Genomic DNA, 15,436 nt, shown 5'->3' on the forward strand with positions numbered 1-15,436 from the left:
TAAATTATGAAGCTACATAATATGTATGAGCCCATGGGAAGCACGTATGATTTGTTGAAAAGGTGACTCTGCTCAATAATTACAGCGACACATGTCCTAGTAAATGGGATCACAATGACAACAGCATCTTGAATTCTTTCAACTTTTAGATGTGATAGAACAACACTCTAGCCCAGGTCTGACGAAATGGAAAGTGCTCATGTCCCCTCGTCCTATTCTGAATAATTCACATCCTTTCCTCATTGCTATCCCCCGAGTACGGCGAGATATTTTCGCTCTGGCCATTACCGCGTTTTTTCCCCTTGTAACTTATGAGTGTCTGAATTGCTGACAGGCTTTATTTTTCAGAAAGGCACAAAACTGCACATTGAAAAGCCATTATCTTACTGCTCTTGCACTGCTGTCATTTAGAAGTAACCCCTGACAATCGCTACAGAGCATAGCCAGATAAGCGCGTGATATGGAGTTGACACTGCACCTATCCATTAGGAGGGAGGAAGGAAAACCGTCTCTTGTTTCAGACATACAGATCTGCGTAAACAAAAGCTCTAGCTGTAAGGTAATGCAAAGGTTGAAGCCGGTACATCGCTGTGGCTGAGTGAAGATGAGAGGAGTGGGCTGGGAGGTGGAAGGTGTTCACTATCGGTATGACAGCCTCGAATCAGTGGTTCAAAGTGGATGTGGCTTGTTCTATCGCTCAGCTGACAATGCTAAAAACAAATAGCCAGATTCACAAAGAGTTACGCCGGCGTATCAGTAGATACATAGTTAGTCAGGTTGAAAAAAGACACAAGTCCATCCAGTTCAACCACAAAAAACAAAATAAAAAAACACAGTAAAATCCTATACACCCAACTTCATACCCACAGTTGATCCAGAGGAAGGCAAAAAACCCCAGCAGAGCATGATCCAATTTGCTACAGCAGGGGAAAAAATTCCTTCCTGATCCCCCGAGAGGCAATCGGATTTACCCTGGATCAACTTTACCTACAAATCTTAGTACTCAGTTATATTCTGTACATTTAGGAAAGAATCCAGACCTTTCTTAAAGCAATCTACTGATCTGGCCAGAACCACCTCCGACGTAACTCGGAATCTAAGCCATCATAAGTTTAAGTGTATGCTCAAACTGAGATACACTTAAAGCGGGGGTTCACCCATACATGACACTTTTTCCCCTTAGATTCCTGCTCGTTTTGTCTAGGGGAATCGGCTAGTTGTTTTAAAATATGATCCGTACTTACCGTTTACGAGATGCATCTTCTCCGCCGCTTCCGGGTATGGGCTGCGAGACTGGGCGTTCCTATTTTGATTGACAGTCTTCCGAGAGGCTTCTGACGGTCGCATCCATCGCGTCACGATTTTCCGAAAGAAGCCAAACGTCGGTGCGCAGGCGCAGTATAGAGCCGCACCGACGTTCGGCTTCTTTCGGCTACTAGTGACGCAATGGATGCGACCGTCGGAAGCCTCTCGGAAGACTGTCAATCAAGAAGGAACGCCCAGTCCCGCAGCCCATACCCGGAAGCGACGGAGAAGATGCATCTCGAAAATGGTAAGTACAGCTCATATTTTAAAACAACTAGCCGATTCCCCTAGACAAAACGAGCATCAATCTAAGGGGAAAAATTGTTTTATGGGTGAACTCCTGCTTTAAACCTAGCTAAGATACGACGGCATGCGCCGTCGTAACTTAGGGTGCAATTTTTCCGCTGGCCGCTAGGTGGCGCTTCCGTTGAGTTCAGCGTAGAATATGTAAATGACTAGATACGCCGATTCACGAACGTACGTGCGCCCGTCGCAGTAAAGATACGCTGTTGACGTAAGGCGTTTTCCGGCGTAAAGTTATTCCAACAAATAGCTGGACTAGTCAATGTTAAGTATGGACGTCGTTCCCACGTCGAAATTTGAAAATTTTACGTGGTTTGCGTAAGTCGTCCGTGAATGGGGCTGGACGTAATTTACGTTCACGTCGAAACCAATAGGTCCTTGCGGCGTACTTTGGAGCAATGCACACTGGGATATGTACACGGACGGCACATGCGCCGTTCGTAAAAACGTCAATCACGTCGGGTCACCCCCAATTAACATAAAACACGCCCCCTCATCCTCATTTGAATTAGGCGTTCTTACACCGGCCCCATTTACGCTACGCCGCCGTAAGTTAGGAGGCAAGTACTTTGTGAATACAGTACTTGCCTCTCTGACTTAAGGCGGCGTAGCGTAAATACGATACGCTGCCTTAAAGATGCGGCGCCATATCTGAATCCGGCTAAGACTTGGGTTTCCAACATGTAAGACACTGGTGATACAAATCCTCACAGGCTACTAATACTAAAATGAAGGCTGGGCTGATTATTATTATTATTATTACTACAATAGTTTCAATAGATACAATACAATTCAATACAGGAGGAATCAGAGATGCCTGCTCGTTAGAGTTTACAATCTAGTGATACAAAGGGTAATAGTTGTGGGTGATGATCTGATGGAGAAAGTAAAAGTACAGTTGTTAGGTGAGCGTGAGGCCTCGTACACACGAAAATGAAACGTCGTTTTCCTCGACGAGTTCCTTGTCAGGCTTGTCGAGAATCTTGTCAAGCTTTCTTTGCTTAAACAGAAAGGGGTGTGGCCTTGACAGGAAGGGGTGGGTCATATTTAACTTAAGGGGTGCACGAGTTTAGTCAGGCCTAGGGCAGCACAAAACCTAAATACACTACTGGGCGTGGCTACTAGTGACACGTCACTGATCGCTGCTCCCGATCACAGGGAGCAGAAGATCAGTGTCCTGTCACTAGACAGAACAGGGAAATGCCTTGTTTACAAAGGCATCTCCCCGTTCTGCCTCTCCGTGACACGATGACATGACGGGTCCCGCGGGCGCGGTCGCGAAGCACGTGGCAGGGGCACGCGCCACGCGGCGGCAATTTCACAGCAACGTACAGGTATGTTGCTTTGCGCAGCCATGCCATTGTGCCGACATATATATCTACAGGAGGCGGTCGGCAAGCGGTTAATACCGCTTTAATGGCTGATCTGAGGATGAATCATTGTCTACATTTTTTATCTCAAGTTGACCGATCCTGGCTTTGGATATGACATCATCTGACAGCTGAGATGTAGCTCCGTGTATTATAAATCTTTGTAGGTAAGACAATAGCTCCAAGAGAAAGGTGATGTACAGCTACATGTACAATGCAAGTCAATAAATCTACTTAATTTGAATGGGAAACTCCCCTTTAATGTTACTTGAATGTTCCTGAGGGAGAAATTTCTAAGCACAATGAAAGTCGGCTCAGAAATGTGCTGAAAGTGTTTTCATTTCTTCTTTATTGACTGTTTGCCGGAGTTTCAGGCTCCTTTCAAAGCAAAGCAATCATGAATGAAGAATTTGGTTTAGGCTTAGTATGCAAATCTCCATCTTTTATCTCAATTAGACACACCTCTTCTCATCTGTCACTCAAATAAGAACATTTGCACTCCGCTAAACTTTTTTTTTTGTCTCCTTTCTCAAAGCTTTTTATGTTTGTTTAGGCTGCCGTTCTATCCAAAGTACTTCAAAACGGCGGAATTTAAAGGAGAATGGAAATTTCTGTTCATGCAAAGTCTTCGTAAATGTGACAGACATTGCTTAAAAATGAAATAAATCATTTTCATTTTATAGATTTCATTAAATGCGGTGCACGTCACAGTAAGGAGGTATTATTCCTGTGCATTGCTAGACGGTTTGCACAAAATAAATATTGCATCACGGCTCCGGCATTGCTTTGACTGTTCTCTGACCTTTAACCTCACCATGAATATTGTACCAGCAATTTAAATTCTGCACATCCTATAGAAGGAACATGGAAGAGCTGGTATACAGAAGAGGTAAGGAATTTGTGGATGGAGCTAAATCGATTGTTGAGGATTTAACCTGAACTCCAAAAAGATAAAAGCTTTGTTTTAATAAATAACGAATCATATGCAATTTTTTTTTTTTAAATGGAAGTAGTGTGGGTACCAGAATTTGATTTAGTATTCTCTCTACAGGAGAGCTCAGAATGAAAAGGGAAGAAGCAATACAAAGACCTGTTGTGCTGTAGTGCTCATATGATATCAAGAACCATGCACATAGGGGGAGAGAGCATTGTGATAGAGAGATGAGCTCGTTAGTCTGCTGTAGCGATGGGCCGAACACCCCTCGGTACCGTTTGCACCACAACTACCGAACAGGGAAAAAGTTTGGACCCGAGCCGTAAACTCTATTAAAGTCTATGGGACCCGAACATGAGAAATAAAAAGTCCCCATTTTAAAGGCTAATATGCAAGTTATTGGCCATGGGGAGCCCAGGTACTGCCCTGGGGGACATGTATCAATGCAAAAAAATAAATAAATATCAGTTTTAACTACTTGCTGACCAGCCGCCGCAGTTGTACTGTGGCAGGTTGGCACGGCTGCGTGAATCACCGTCATTGTACGTCACCCGCTATAACAGTGTTTCTCAACTCCAGTCCTCAAGGCGCCCCAACAGGTCATGTTTTCAGGATTTACCACGGCGGTGGTAATTACTAAGGCAGTGAAACTGATCAAATCACCTGTGCAAAATAATAGATAGCCTGAAAACATGACCTGTTGGGGCGCCTTGAGGACTGGAGTTGAGAAACACTGCGCTATAAGAAACTATAGGGAGCGCGCGCACCCACGGTGCCAGCGGCTAGCGTGGCCAGCAGCTGCGATGTCCGCCGGCCACCCATGACCGCTCCTCAGTTAGCCAGAACAGGGATCTATCAATGTAAAAAGATCCCTATTCTGACAGGGGAGTATAGAGCAAGAGAGATCTGCTATTCCTAGTGATCAGGAACAGCGATTTCTCTCCTCCTCTAGTCAGTACACTGCACCCACAGTTAGAGACACCTCACTAGGGAACACTTAACCCCCATGATCGCCCCCTAGTGTTAACCCGTTTAATGCCATGACAATTATACAGTAATCGGTGGCTATTTTTAGCTCTGATCGCTGTATAAATGTCAGTGGTCCCAAAAAAAAGTGTCAAAAGTGTCAAAATCTCCCCGCCACAATGTCGCAGTCCCATTAAAAATAGAAGATCTCTGCCATTACTAGTAAAAAATAAATAAAACAATTACATAAATTTTGTCTTGGCACAATGTCGTAATTGTCAGTTAAATTGACGCAGTGCTGTATCGCAAAAAATGGCCTGATCATTAAGGGAGAGAATCCTTTCAGTCCTTAAGTGGTTAAAGGAGCAGTGATTTTGATGCTTAAAATGAAAGAATAAAAATGAAAAATTAATTTAAATATAGTGCCTGGTTGGTCCCCTTAGTCTGCCCCTAAAGTGGCACATCTGTACCGTGTATAGAACCTGCTTCAGCAAAACTGACATTTGTAAAGAAAAAAAATGACATTCGTGGCTTCAAGCCTTTGCCAGCAATACAACAAAAAATTGGGAAAAAATGGTGTGGAGTCCCCCCCATGCATACCAGGCCCTTTGGTAAATGAGTAGGGGTACAATCTACCCCATACTCATTCACATATGGAAGACCGGGAACTGGGTGCTAGGGGGCTTCCAGATTCCAATAAGACCCTCGGGAAGAGCCCCCTGTCCCCATCAACATAGGGACAAGGTGCTTTAGGGTGGGGGGGATGCTCGCTTGTCCCCATGCTCCCTTCCTGACAGCCCCTTTACTGGCCGCCAGGCTGCATGCTCGGATAAGGGTCTGGTATAGATTTGGGGAGGACGCCACACCATTTTTTTTAAATAAGTTGGCGTGGGGATTTCCCTTAGGCCCCGTACACACGAGAGGATCGATCCGCTGAAATGTATCCGCAGACCGGTTTCAGCGGATAGATCCCCTGGTGTGTACAACCCAGCGGATATTTATCCACGGATTTTTTTCCCCGGGGATGGATTTCCAGCGGATCAAAATTTCTTAGCATGCTAAGAAATCTATCCGCTGGAATCCAGATCAATCCGTCCGATTCCATCCCTCGCATGCGTCGTAATGATTCGACGCATGCGTGGAAGTCCTTATATGACAGCGTCACGCACGTCGCCGCATCATCATCGCGGCGACAGCGCGACATGTCACCGCGGAGGGAATTCCACGAGGATTTTGATCTCATGGTTAGTACAACGATGAGATCAAAATCCGCCAGAGGATTTATCCGCGGAAACGGTCCTCCGGACCGTTTCCGCGGATCGATCCTCTCGTGTGTACTAGGCCTTAGAATTAATACCATGCATCTGGCATGGATTTTGGGGAGAACGCTACGCCAAGTTATTTTTTAAGTTTGGCATGGGGTTTCCCTTAAAATCCATACCAGACCCAAAGGGCCAACGTAAACCTCTGAAATTAAAAATTAACAAAGCATATCCTTCTATAATGTGTATTAACTTTATCCAAAGCACCTAGTGTGATTTCTGTCTCCTCTCTAATTTCTCTGCTATCTGCATCACTTCTGAAAGTCATTGACAATCCTGGGAGACAGCCTGGCCCCTCTCCAACACTCAGCTCCCTGCTCTATGCTGTGCTGTGTGTCCCATCAGGTCCCCACCCCCTGCCTTCTGAAGCTCAGAAATGCTTTGTAAATTCTGGACATTTAATTGATATAGAGGAGATAGACTGCAGATAAACTGTTCACAACTTAGGTAGGAAGATTTGTTTTATCCCTGTGCTTTACCAAAGGCAGTCACTTCAGTGGGTATATGTAAGGGTTTACAACCACTTTAGGTAAGTCAACTTGTTTCATTATAAACATTTAAATTGGGGGGGGGGGCTTGTGCTGTCTACTTTAAATGCAGAAAAATCAAGTCTCCTGTTCTTCCAGACAAGGCTAAATGTTGAAGCAGTAAACAAAGAACTAGAGGGGAGATGTCAGCACTACAGGTGTATGAGTCTATATACAGTAGATGGTCTCAGATATTGCTCCTCTTCTGTCTCACTAGACACAGGAGACAACCAACAATAAGGTACTCAGCAAAATATAGGACTTCATGTGGGGGGGATATCTTAAACCAGGAGCTGAAACAAAGACAAAGAGAGTGGGCGCACAAGCCTAGTGCATTATTGTAAGATTCTTTATTGAAAAGGAATATATAATCCAATGTACTTATAAACATGAACAACTGCAAACATGAAATCAGTGTCGCCCTTATGCTTGAGCGATGCACATCCACAAGGTTGTATCTCACGTGTTCCAAGGGCAGTGCCCACTTCATCAGAGCTCTTTGTCTTTGTTTCAGCTCAAAGTGGTATAGCAGAGATGTATACACGGACAGACATCTATATCCTTTAGTAGGTAAAACATCTCCCTTATATGCATTTCATCTGTGTATTTAACTGCTTGATTGGAGTTCATTTTTAAAGAAACTGGTCTGCAGTGGAACATATAGGTTGTCATTACTGACCTTTCCTTCTGAAAATGCAAGCTGTCATTCTGATCCCTTTGCTTCAGTACTAACCTGGAACAAGTATGCAGACAAAGGCTTTTGACTTTCCTCTGACTTTACTTATCTGCAAACTGGAGCCTTTTGACATTGAAGCCAAGGGGTTCAGGATAACAGCCAATTACGGTAATGCTTATAGACAAAGGTGGTGGTTTATAGCAAATACACAATGTAATATATCCTGTCAACTAAACAGGAAACGGTATTATAAAAAATAAAGCCCCAACTTACACAACATAACATATGGTCTTGTAGGTAATACCTAATATGGTCAAACCTTTAGCAAGAACATGAGGAGAATATTAGGAAGGAGGCGATAGGAAGGGAATACAAGGGGGAAGAAGAGGGGGAAAAAATAGGGAAAGAAAAAAAAGGGGGGTGCCATTGGGAGGGTATCCGGAGCTAATAAGGTTTCACATTTTCGAAGAGATGAATGGATCAAGAGTATCTGAAATGGGACCGTAGTGTCCACATAAACTTGTAGGATTCGGTTTTATCCTTCACCCATTCAATCATATGTTCTAGTTGGTAAATGTTATACATTTCGCAGTATTCGGCCAGCGATGGTGCTTCGACCTTGCTATTACTGGTTGAGCAGCGGTGATGAAATGCCTAACCAAGCTTTTTTTAATTTGTCTACAGGAGCCTGGCAGCATGGCTAATACCGTGATCTGTGGTTTGATGGGAATTTTATCCCCAACAAGTCTCTCAAACAGGTGTAAAATGTTATCCCAGAATAGATGGGATGTATCCAAGATGTGGGTCTTGGTGCCAGTAGCCTGCAATCACTGCCAACAAGTGTCTGGATTGGGGGAGTCAATTTTATGGAAGAGTGTAGAGCAGTGGTACCACCTCGATAAAGGTTCCCTCTTGCGCTTGGGAAAAAAAATGTAAAACTTATAAGAGGTAGTGATTAGTGAATACTACCATGACTGCTTTTTTAAGACTCCTTTAACAAGAGCACACAATGGCATTCTCTAGGGCATTGTTCCATGCACGTAAGCTTATCTTAATGGGCTGGAAGTCGGTCTCCCACCTTCGGTAGCCTCCTGGATAACACATATGGGTAATTCCTTGATTATGGAAATATATATATACCAACACAGGGGATATCCTGGCAAATTCAAAATAATCTGGGCACCATAGCTGAATACCCCGGGACTGGTGATGTCAAGATTGCTGCAATGCCCTACGGGAGGGCAGTAATGGGCTATGGTTGAACAACTCTGATACGCTAATATGTTTATATCAGGTGGATGTACCCTTATTAGGTTTGTAGATAGGATACTTATGATGGAAACTGGGAGGATTGTACATTGCGCATGTTAACGTATTCAACTACGCTGTCTGTGCATTGGAAATTGTTTGAACTTGTTTAATAAACACCTTTTTGATTAAAAAAAAACAAGAGCACACAAATACTTGCAGCCTGCAGGCACTTGGGGCAAAAGCCAGTATTGCCAGTTGTCCTATCCAAACAATCCAACAACTATAACAGCCACCACAATAATAACATATCGATTCATTACGTAATTTTTCTTTATTCAAGTCTGCTGCATGAGCAGAAATAGGGCCTGTTAGATTACGTAGAAATTCTAGAACAGTAAGATTTTGTTCCAACATTTGTATGGAAATTTAGAAAGCTGCTCGTCAGAGCATTCAATAGTACTATTACTGTATAGACTTGACAAATTTCCTACAAAAACCCTAAAAATGTCATTGCCATGCCAATGTTTCACATGTTATGTTTAATTTCAGGATGCTCATGCACATTACAATAAGTACAATTCTTCTTAAGCAAAAAACACTTTCACAGTTACAAATTCATTTGTCCAAGAAAAAAATTACACCCTTCTTTGATTTTCTTCATTGGTATAGTTGAAATTGATTGTCAGTTTAGCTACAGTATCAGAAATTTAAACAAACATTCTTAAAACACATTTTTTGTTGTATGGCTAGTATATTTTCATAGACTTAAGACCAATACACATGGTAGGACTTTTTGACAACAAACTTCAAAATTAGCAGGTTTTCCAAAAAAAATCCTACAGTGTACGCTCCATCGGACAAACTATTTCATTTTTTATCGGACAAAAGTTCGCTCTGCAAACGGACAAACTTTTCGGCAACACGGTGCAAAGTCCTATCGTGTGTACAGAAATCCATATGACTTTTGTCCGAAGTGCAAACACGCATGCCCAGAACCAATGTTAAAATCAACCAACAATAGAAGTTGACCAAAGGGTGGCGGTAAAGAGCAGAAAAGAGCAGAAAAACCTTGTGATGTTCGGAAAGTTTTGCGAAAGTTTGCAGAAAAGTCCTACCGTGTGTATGCTATGGGTGTGCCCGGCCAACTCCCTTCAAACAAAAATACACGGAAATGTTTGTTTGAAGTCCGATCGTGTGTATGAGGCTTTAGACAAACTGCACAACAGCATTTTTAACAGCTACATTGCATAACAAAGAACTACTGATATTTTTAGGCAGACAAGTCATACAATAGTTGATGTAGGTAAACTAGATGATGATATCAGGCCCACATTTCACATAACTGGCCTGGGCGGTTAACAAAGATTGAAGAGTCAGCTTGATCCCTCATAGGATCCTTAATGCTGCAGGGAGAACTGTCTGTAATCAGCTTTAAAAACAAAAATATATAAAACACATAAAAGCAGCCTACACCAAAATCTGTGATACCAAATGTGTGCATAAATAAAATAAATCAAATAGTGTGGCGCTAAATTAATACATGATAGAAAAAATGTACGTACTTAGGGCCAGATCCACAGAAGAATTGCGCTGGCGCATCTATTGATACGCAGCGTAATTTCAAAGTTCCCGCGTCGTATCTTTGTTTTGTATCTACAAAACAAGATACGACTACATCTGGGCTCGATCCGACAGGCGTACGTCTTAGTACGCCGTCGGATCTTAGGTGCATTTTTCCGGCGGCCGATAGGTGGGGTTTCCGACGAATTCCGCGTTGAGTATGCAAATTAGCTAGATACGGCGATCCACGAACGTACGTCCGGCCGGCACATTTTTTTACGTCGTTTGCGTTCGGCTTTTTCCGGCTTATAGTTACCCCTGCTATATGAGGAGTACTCACTGTTAAGTATGGCCGTCGTTCCTGCGTCAAATTTTGAATTTTTTGCGTAAGTCGTTCGTGAATAGGGATTTGCGTAGAATGACGTCACCGTCGTAAGCATTGGCTTTTTCCGGTTTAATTTCGAGCATGCGCACTGGGACACCCCCACGGACGGCGCATGCGCCGTTAAAAAAAACGTTGTTTACGTCGGGTCACAACGTATTTTCATAAAACACGCCCCCATCACATCGATTTCAATTGCGCGCCCTTACGCCGCCAAAGATACACTACGCCGCTGTAAATTACGGCGCGCATTCTTTGAGGATTAAAAAAAAAGTAAGTTACGGCGGCGTAGTGTATCTTGGATACGCTACGCCCGATTGAAATATGCGCCAGGGTACGTGGATCTGGCCCTTAATGTGCATAAAACTCTAATATAAATAAATGATAAAAATTCATAAAGTGCAAACATTTGAAATAAATGCAAATTTATATTTCATAAAAATACACCAACATGATAAAATTAGTGTGTTATAAAACCAATACTCAAATCCTATAAAAGTTCCAATTTATGAATTAAAAATGGGTAATTCATGTGCAACATCCCCAAAAAATATATAAGGTGTATAATCCCATATCCAAGTTCAATTAATGCCGCTTATAACCAATAAATATAAGCAATCCGAGAAATAAATAGTCGTTACATCCAATGCTCATCCTCACAGTGATATCACCCATGATATAAAATAAGGTTGGCTCCTTTTAAGAAAGAGTAAACCATTGTAAATGGTCAACAGCGCATTTAAGGATGTCTTCCTGTCACTCTTCATTCCCTTGCTGCAAACTCTCCCAGTAATGTATTGCAAAGCAAGAAAACAACATCTCATAACACAATACGTTTAACCTCCCTGGTGGTATAATTTTGACAGATTTTTATGTTTTAAAGCGGTATAACTGTTTTGTATAGAAATTTGGTGTTTTATATTGTAGGCCTGTAATTCTTAGTAATAACTCACTTAAATCTGCCCAAACAAGAGTCTAGTAGACATCCCGGGTATGATAAAGTTTGAAACACTAAATCATAAATTATAATACAATAAATAACTATAAATAGTTATAAAACAATAATAATATAATAATTATAATAAAATACATTTCCCCAAGATTTACTATTGCTCAATTCTGCAAGTGTTCTAATTTACTATCGCTGTTTTCTAGCTGGTCTAAAACCACTTTTAAAATAAAGGGACAGTTTTTGGTTGCCATGGAAAATCTCCAGTTTCCAGGCAGAAAGAACAGTATCTATAATTTAATACTGCATACAGGACACTGGAAAAAAAAGCACTAGGGACAAAAGGGATGTGAATGGATTTCATACAGTAATATAATCTGTAAGATTACAGTGTACTATATGTATTATGAATATTGCAATTTTTGAATTTGCTGCCGGGCTCCACCCCCATGCGTTGCGACGCTTGCCGGGAACGGAGCCCGGCACACAGAGGCATCGGGTGGAGGACACAGCCCGCAGACACAGCAGGAGGGACATCGCATTATCCTAGGGACAAGGTAAGTAACCTGCACCAGGATCTTGCAATGCAATCCCAAGTGTGGCTTGGGGTTACCGCTAATGGTACTGAACTTTAACCTCAAGCCACACTCTGGATTATCGACAGGGAGGTTAAACATTCTGTATCTTTAATAATAGAAGTGCACTTACATATTTTACAGTAAAATCACATTAAAAGATGCACAGAGTGGTTTCCCAAGCAGGCAATCTTCGAACACTGTTTTTTCCGGCAGTCAGATAGCATAAAGGTGTCACGTGTAGGCCCTGCCCGTCGCATGTTTCGTCAAAGATTGACGTCCTCAGGGGAATTTGCCAAATCTCTTTTAATGCAATTTTACTGTGGAATTTGATTTGAATATTGGTTTTCTAACACACTAATTTTATTATGTTGGTGATATTTTTTATAAAATGTAAATTTTCATTTTTTTATGAATTGAGATTTTTATCATTAATTTATATTTATGTTTTATGCACATTATGTATGGTATATTTTCTATCATGTTGTATTAATTTAGCACCACACTACTTGATTTATTTGTAATCAGCGTTAAACCCAAGCTATTTTTGTTGCCAGCCTGTAAATATAAATTCTTTATATACTCCTATGGAGAATCCACTAAGTAGCCTCATCTGCTCTTTAATAGACTCTCCACAGAACACACAGTGACAAGCAAGTGTTTCAGCCAGGAGATATCTGGTTAGCCCTAAACCAGGGATATGCAATTAGCGGACCTCCAGATGTTGCAGAACTACAAGTCCCATAAGGCATTGCAAGACTCTGACAGCCACAAGCATGACACCCAGAGGCAGAGGCATGATGGGACTTGTAGTTTTGCAACAGCTGGAGGTCCGCTAATTGCATATCCCTGCCCTAAACCCTTGTTGTAGACTGAACCCTACAAAATTTTAAAAAGCCATGCTACGTGAAGAAAATAAAGCAACATAAAAGTAAAAGAAACAGTACCAGAGGTAGTAAAAAACACACAATAAACCTACTACTCCCTTGGACAGCTGCTATTCACAAGCTGTTTGACAGACAGTACCAATAACTATTTACAGCTCTATCCTATATATAAACCACCTTATGTGTAGTGTGACAATAAATTATATTCAAACAACCATGAGGCGCAATCAAATTATAATAAAGTCTCTCAATTTCCAGTAATTGTGCTCAGTGTTGTAAAAAACAAGTCCACCGATATGGTGCAGCGATGAGTGAACACACCATGACCCCCCTCAGGAGTTTCCACACTCAACAGAGGTATTTGACTTTCTGCTGTTAGCACTAGAGTCAATGGAGTTTTTGAATATCTCTTGGTTGGTTTCCCTCTTTTATTCTTTATGATTGCCTGAATATGGAGTTTTATACTGAGTGGTACTTGCTAGTTCTGGAAGCAAAGAACAACCCTGGACCATGCCACCGGAGGAGTACTAGGAGTGCAGAGAGTAACCCGGCAGGAAACATATCCAAAGCTCGATTGACTCTTGTGCTAACAGCAGAGAGTCATATAGTCCTGGTGAGTATGGATACGCCTAAGGAAGGTCATGAGGTGTTCACAAGAGTCAATATGGATGAACCCATCACTGCACTATATTGGTGGAATTGTTTTTTTGGAGCACTGAGCACTATTTTTAATTACTGGAAATTGAGAAACTTTATTATAATTCAATTGCAATTGCAAAAACAAGTCCACTGATATGGTGCAGCGATGAGTTCATCTGTAGTGACTCTTGTGAACACACCATGACCCCCCTCAAGAGTTCCCACACTCAACAGAGGCATTTGACTTTCTGCTAGAGTCAATGGAGTTTTTGGATATCTCTTGGTTGGTTTCCCTCTTTTATTCTTTATGATTGCCTCAATATTGAGTTTTATATTGAAGGTCATGAAGTGTTCACAAGAGTCAATATGGATGAACTCATCACTGCACTATATTGGTGGAATTGTTTTTTTGGAGCACTGAGCACTATTTTTAATTACTGGAAATTGAGAAACTTTATTATAATTCAATTGCACTTCATGGTTGATTGATTATAATTTATTGTCACTCTACACATAAGTATATATATATATATATATATATATATATATATATATATATATATATATATATATATATATATATATATATATATATATATATATAAATAGGATATCGCTGTAAATGGTTATTAGTGGTCTAAACCCTGCCTACTCTAACCACAATGGCTCATTTTTGGTTGGAATGTTTTTCAAGAATATAACATATACAATATTAAGCCCCGAGCTTTGGGTTGATACTTGCATATGAAATGATGAAACAACAATATTACAATATTTTTTTTTCATTAAATGTATCCAACTTACCTTTTTCTTGTTGGTAGGGCAGATGTGGAAGTTATCAATCACAGGCTGAAGGTTCACCTTTGTGTAGGTTGTTCCATAATCTGCAGACCTGGCAAATAGATAAACTGAAATAAGTAACAGCACTTTGTCAAGAAAAATAAAGTTAAAATATGGCAAATGGTTGTTAACTTAGAATTACTAAAGGACAATTTCACAAAAGTTGATGACTTTTTTTGACTGCATTTGTTGCATTACCCAATAATTTTGTGCCGAAAGGTTCAATATATAAACATAAATATAACAGTGGAATAGGTGGTTTTGCATGAAATGTTTTTTTTTTTAAAGCTTACAGATGGATATGTATTTTACCCCAACCTCCAATGAGTACATTTTCTCTTCTCTGGAGACAAGGCAGAAGCTAGTAAAATCTTAAAGCAAACCTAAGGCTGGGATATGGATACATTTTTTTTTTTATATATTCTGCTGAACAGTAAATTACATTTAAAGTGTTACTAAACCCACAACAGTAAAATCAATTTGTATTATGCAGAACAAAAAAAAATGTTTTGTTTTGTTTCATTTCGATTTGTTATTTACATAAATTTGTTTAGTTAAATTTGTTTCATTCATTTAATTTGTTTTGGGATTTTCTTTAATGTATTCATTTTCGAATCGATTCGAAAAGTTTTCGAATTTGGAAAATTTTTCGAATTCGAATAGTTTTCCAATTTCCCAAAATAATATAATAGAAAAAAAAGGAAAAGAATAGAAAAAAACAAATAATTTTCTATTCTATTCCTTTATTTCCTATTCTATTTTATTCTGTTTGGAAATTGGAAAACAATTTGAATTCAAAACGTTTTTGAATTAGAATTTGAAAACTGTTAGAATTTCGTCCATTTTTTTTTTTAGTTTTTTCGGATTTGTTTAAATTAGGTATTATTCTAATTTGGAAATTCGGATACATATTTAGCAGTTTATATTTACTAAAACTATTGCATGTCCAT

At 40.5% G+C, this 15,436-nt stretch overlaps 1 protein-coding gene across 2 annotated transcripts in view; it reads right to left on the reverse strand.

Annotated features, from left to right (window-relative positions):
- SORCS2 (sortilin related VPS10 domain containing receptor 2) overlaps nucleotides 1–15,436 on the reverse strand; it is a 1,216,738-nt gene that overhangs the window by 505,562 nt on the left and 695,740 nt on the right. For both annotated transcript variants that reach the window (XM_040335380.1, XM_040335381.1), the window contains exon 3: nucleotides 14,451–14,538. In XM_040335380.1, coding sequence (XP_040191314.1) covers nucleotides 14,451–14,538 — 88 coding nt within the window. The remainder of the gene's footprint in view (nucleotides 1–14,450; nucleotides 14,539–15,436) is intronic.

The sequence above is a fragment of the Rana temporaria genome, chromosome 1 (assembly GCF_905171775.1).
Source record: "Rana temporaria chromosome 1, aRanTem1.1, whole genome shotgun sequence".
NCBI lineage: Eukaryota > Metazoa > Chordata > Amphibia > Anura > Ranidae > Rana > Rana temporaria.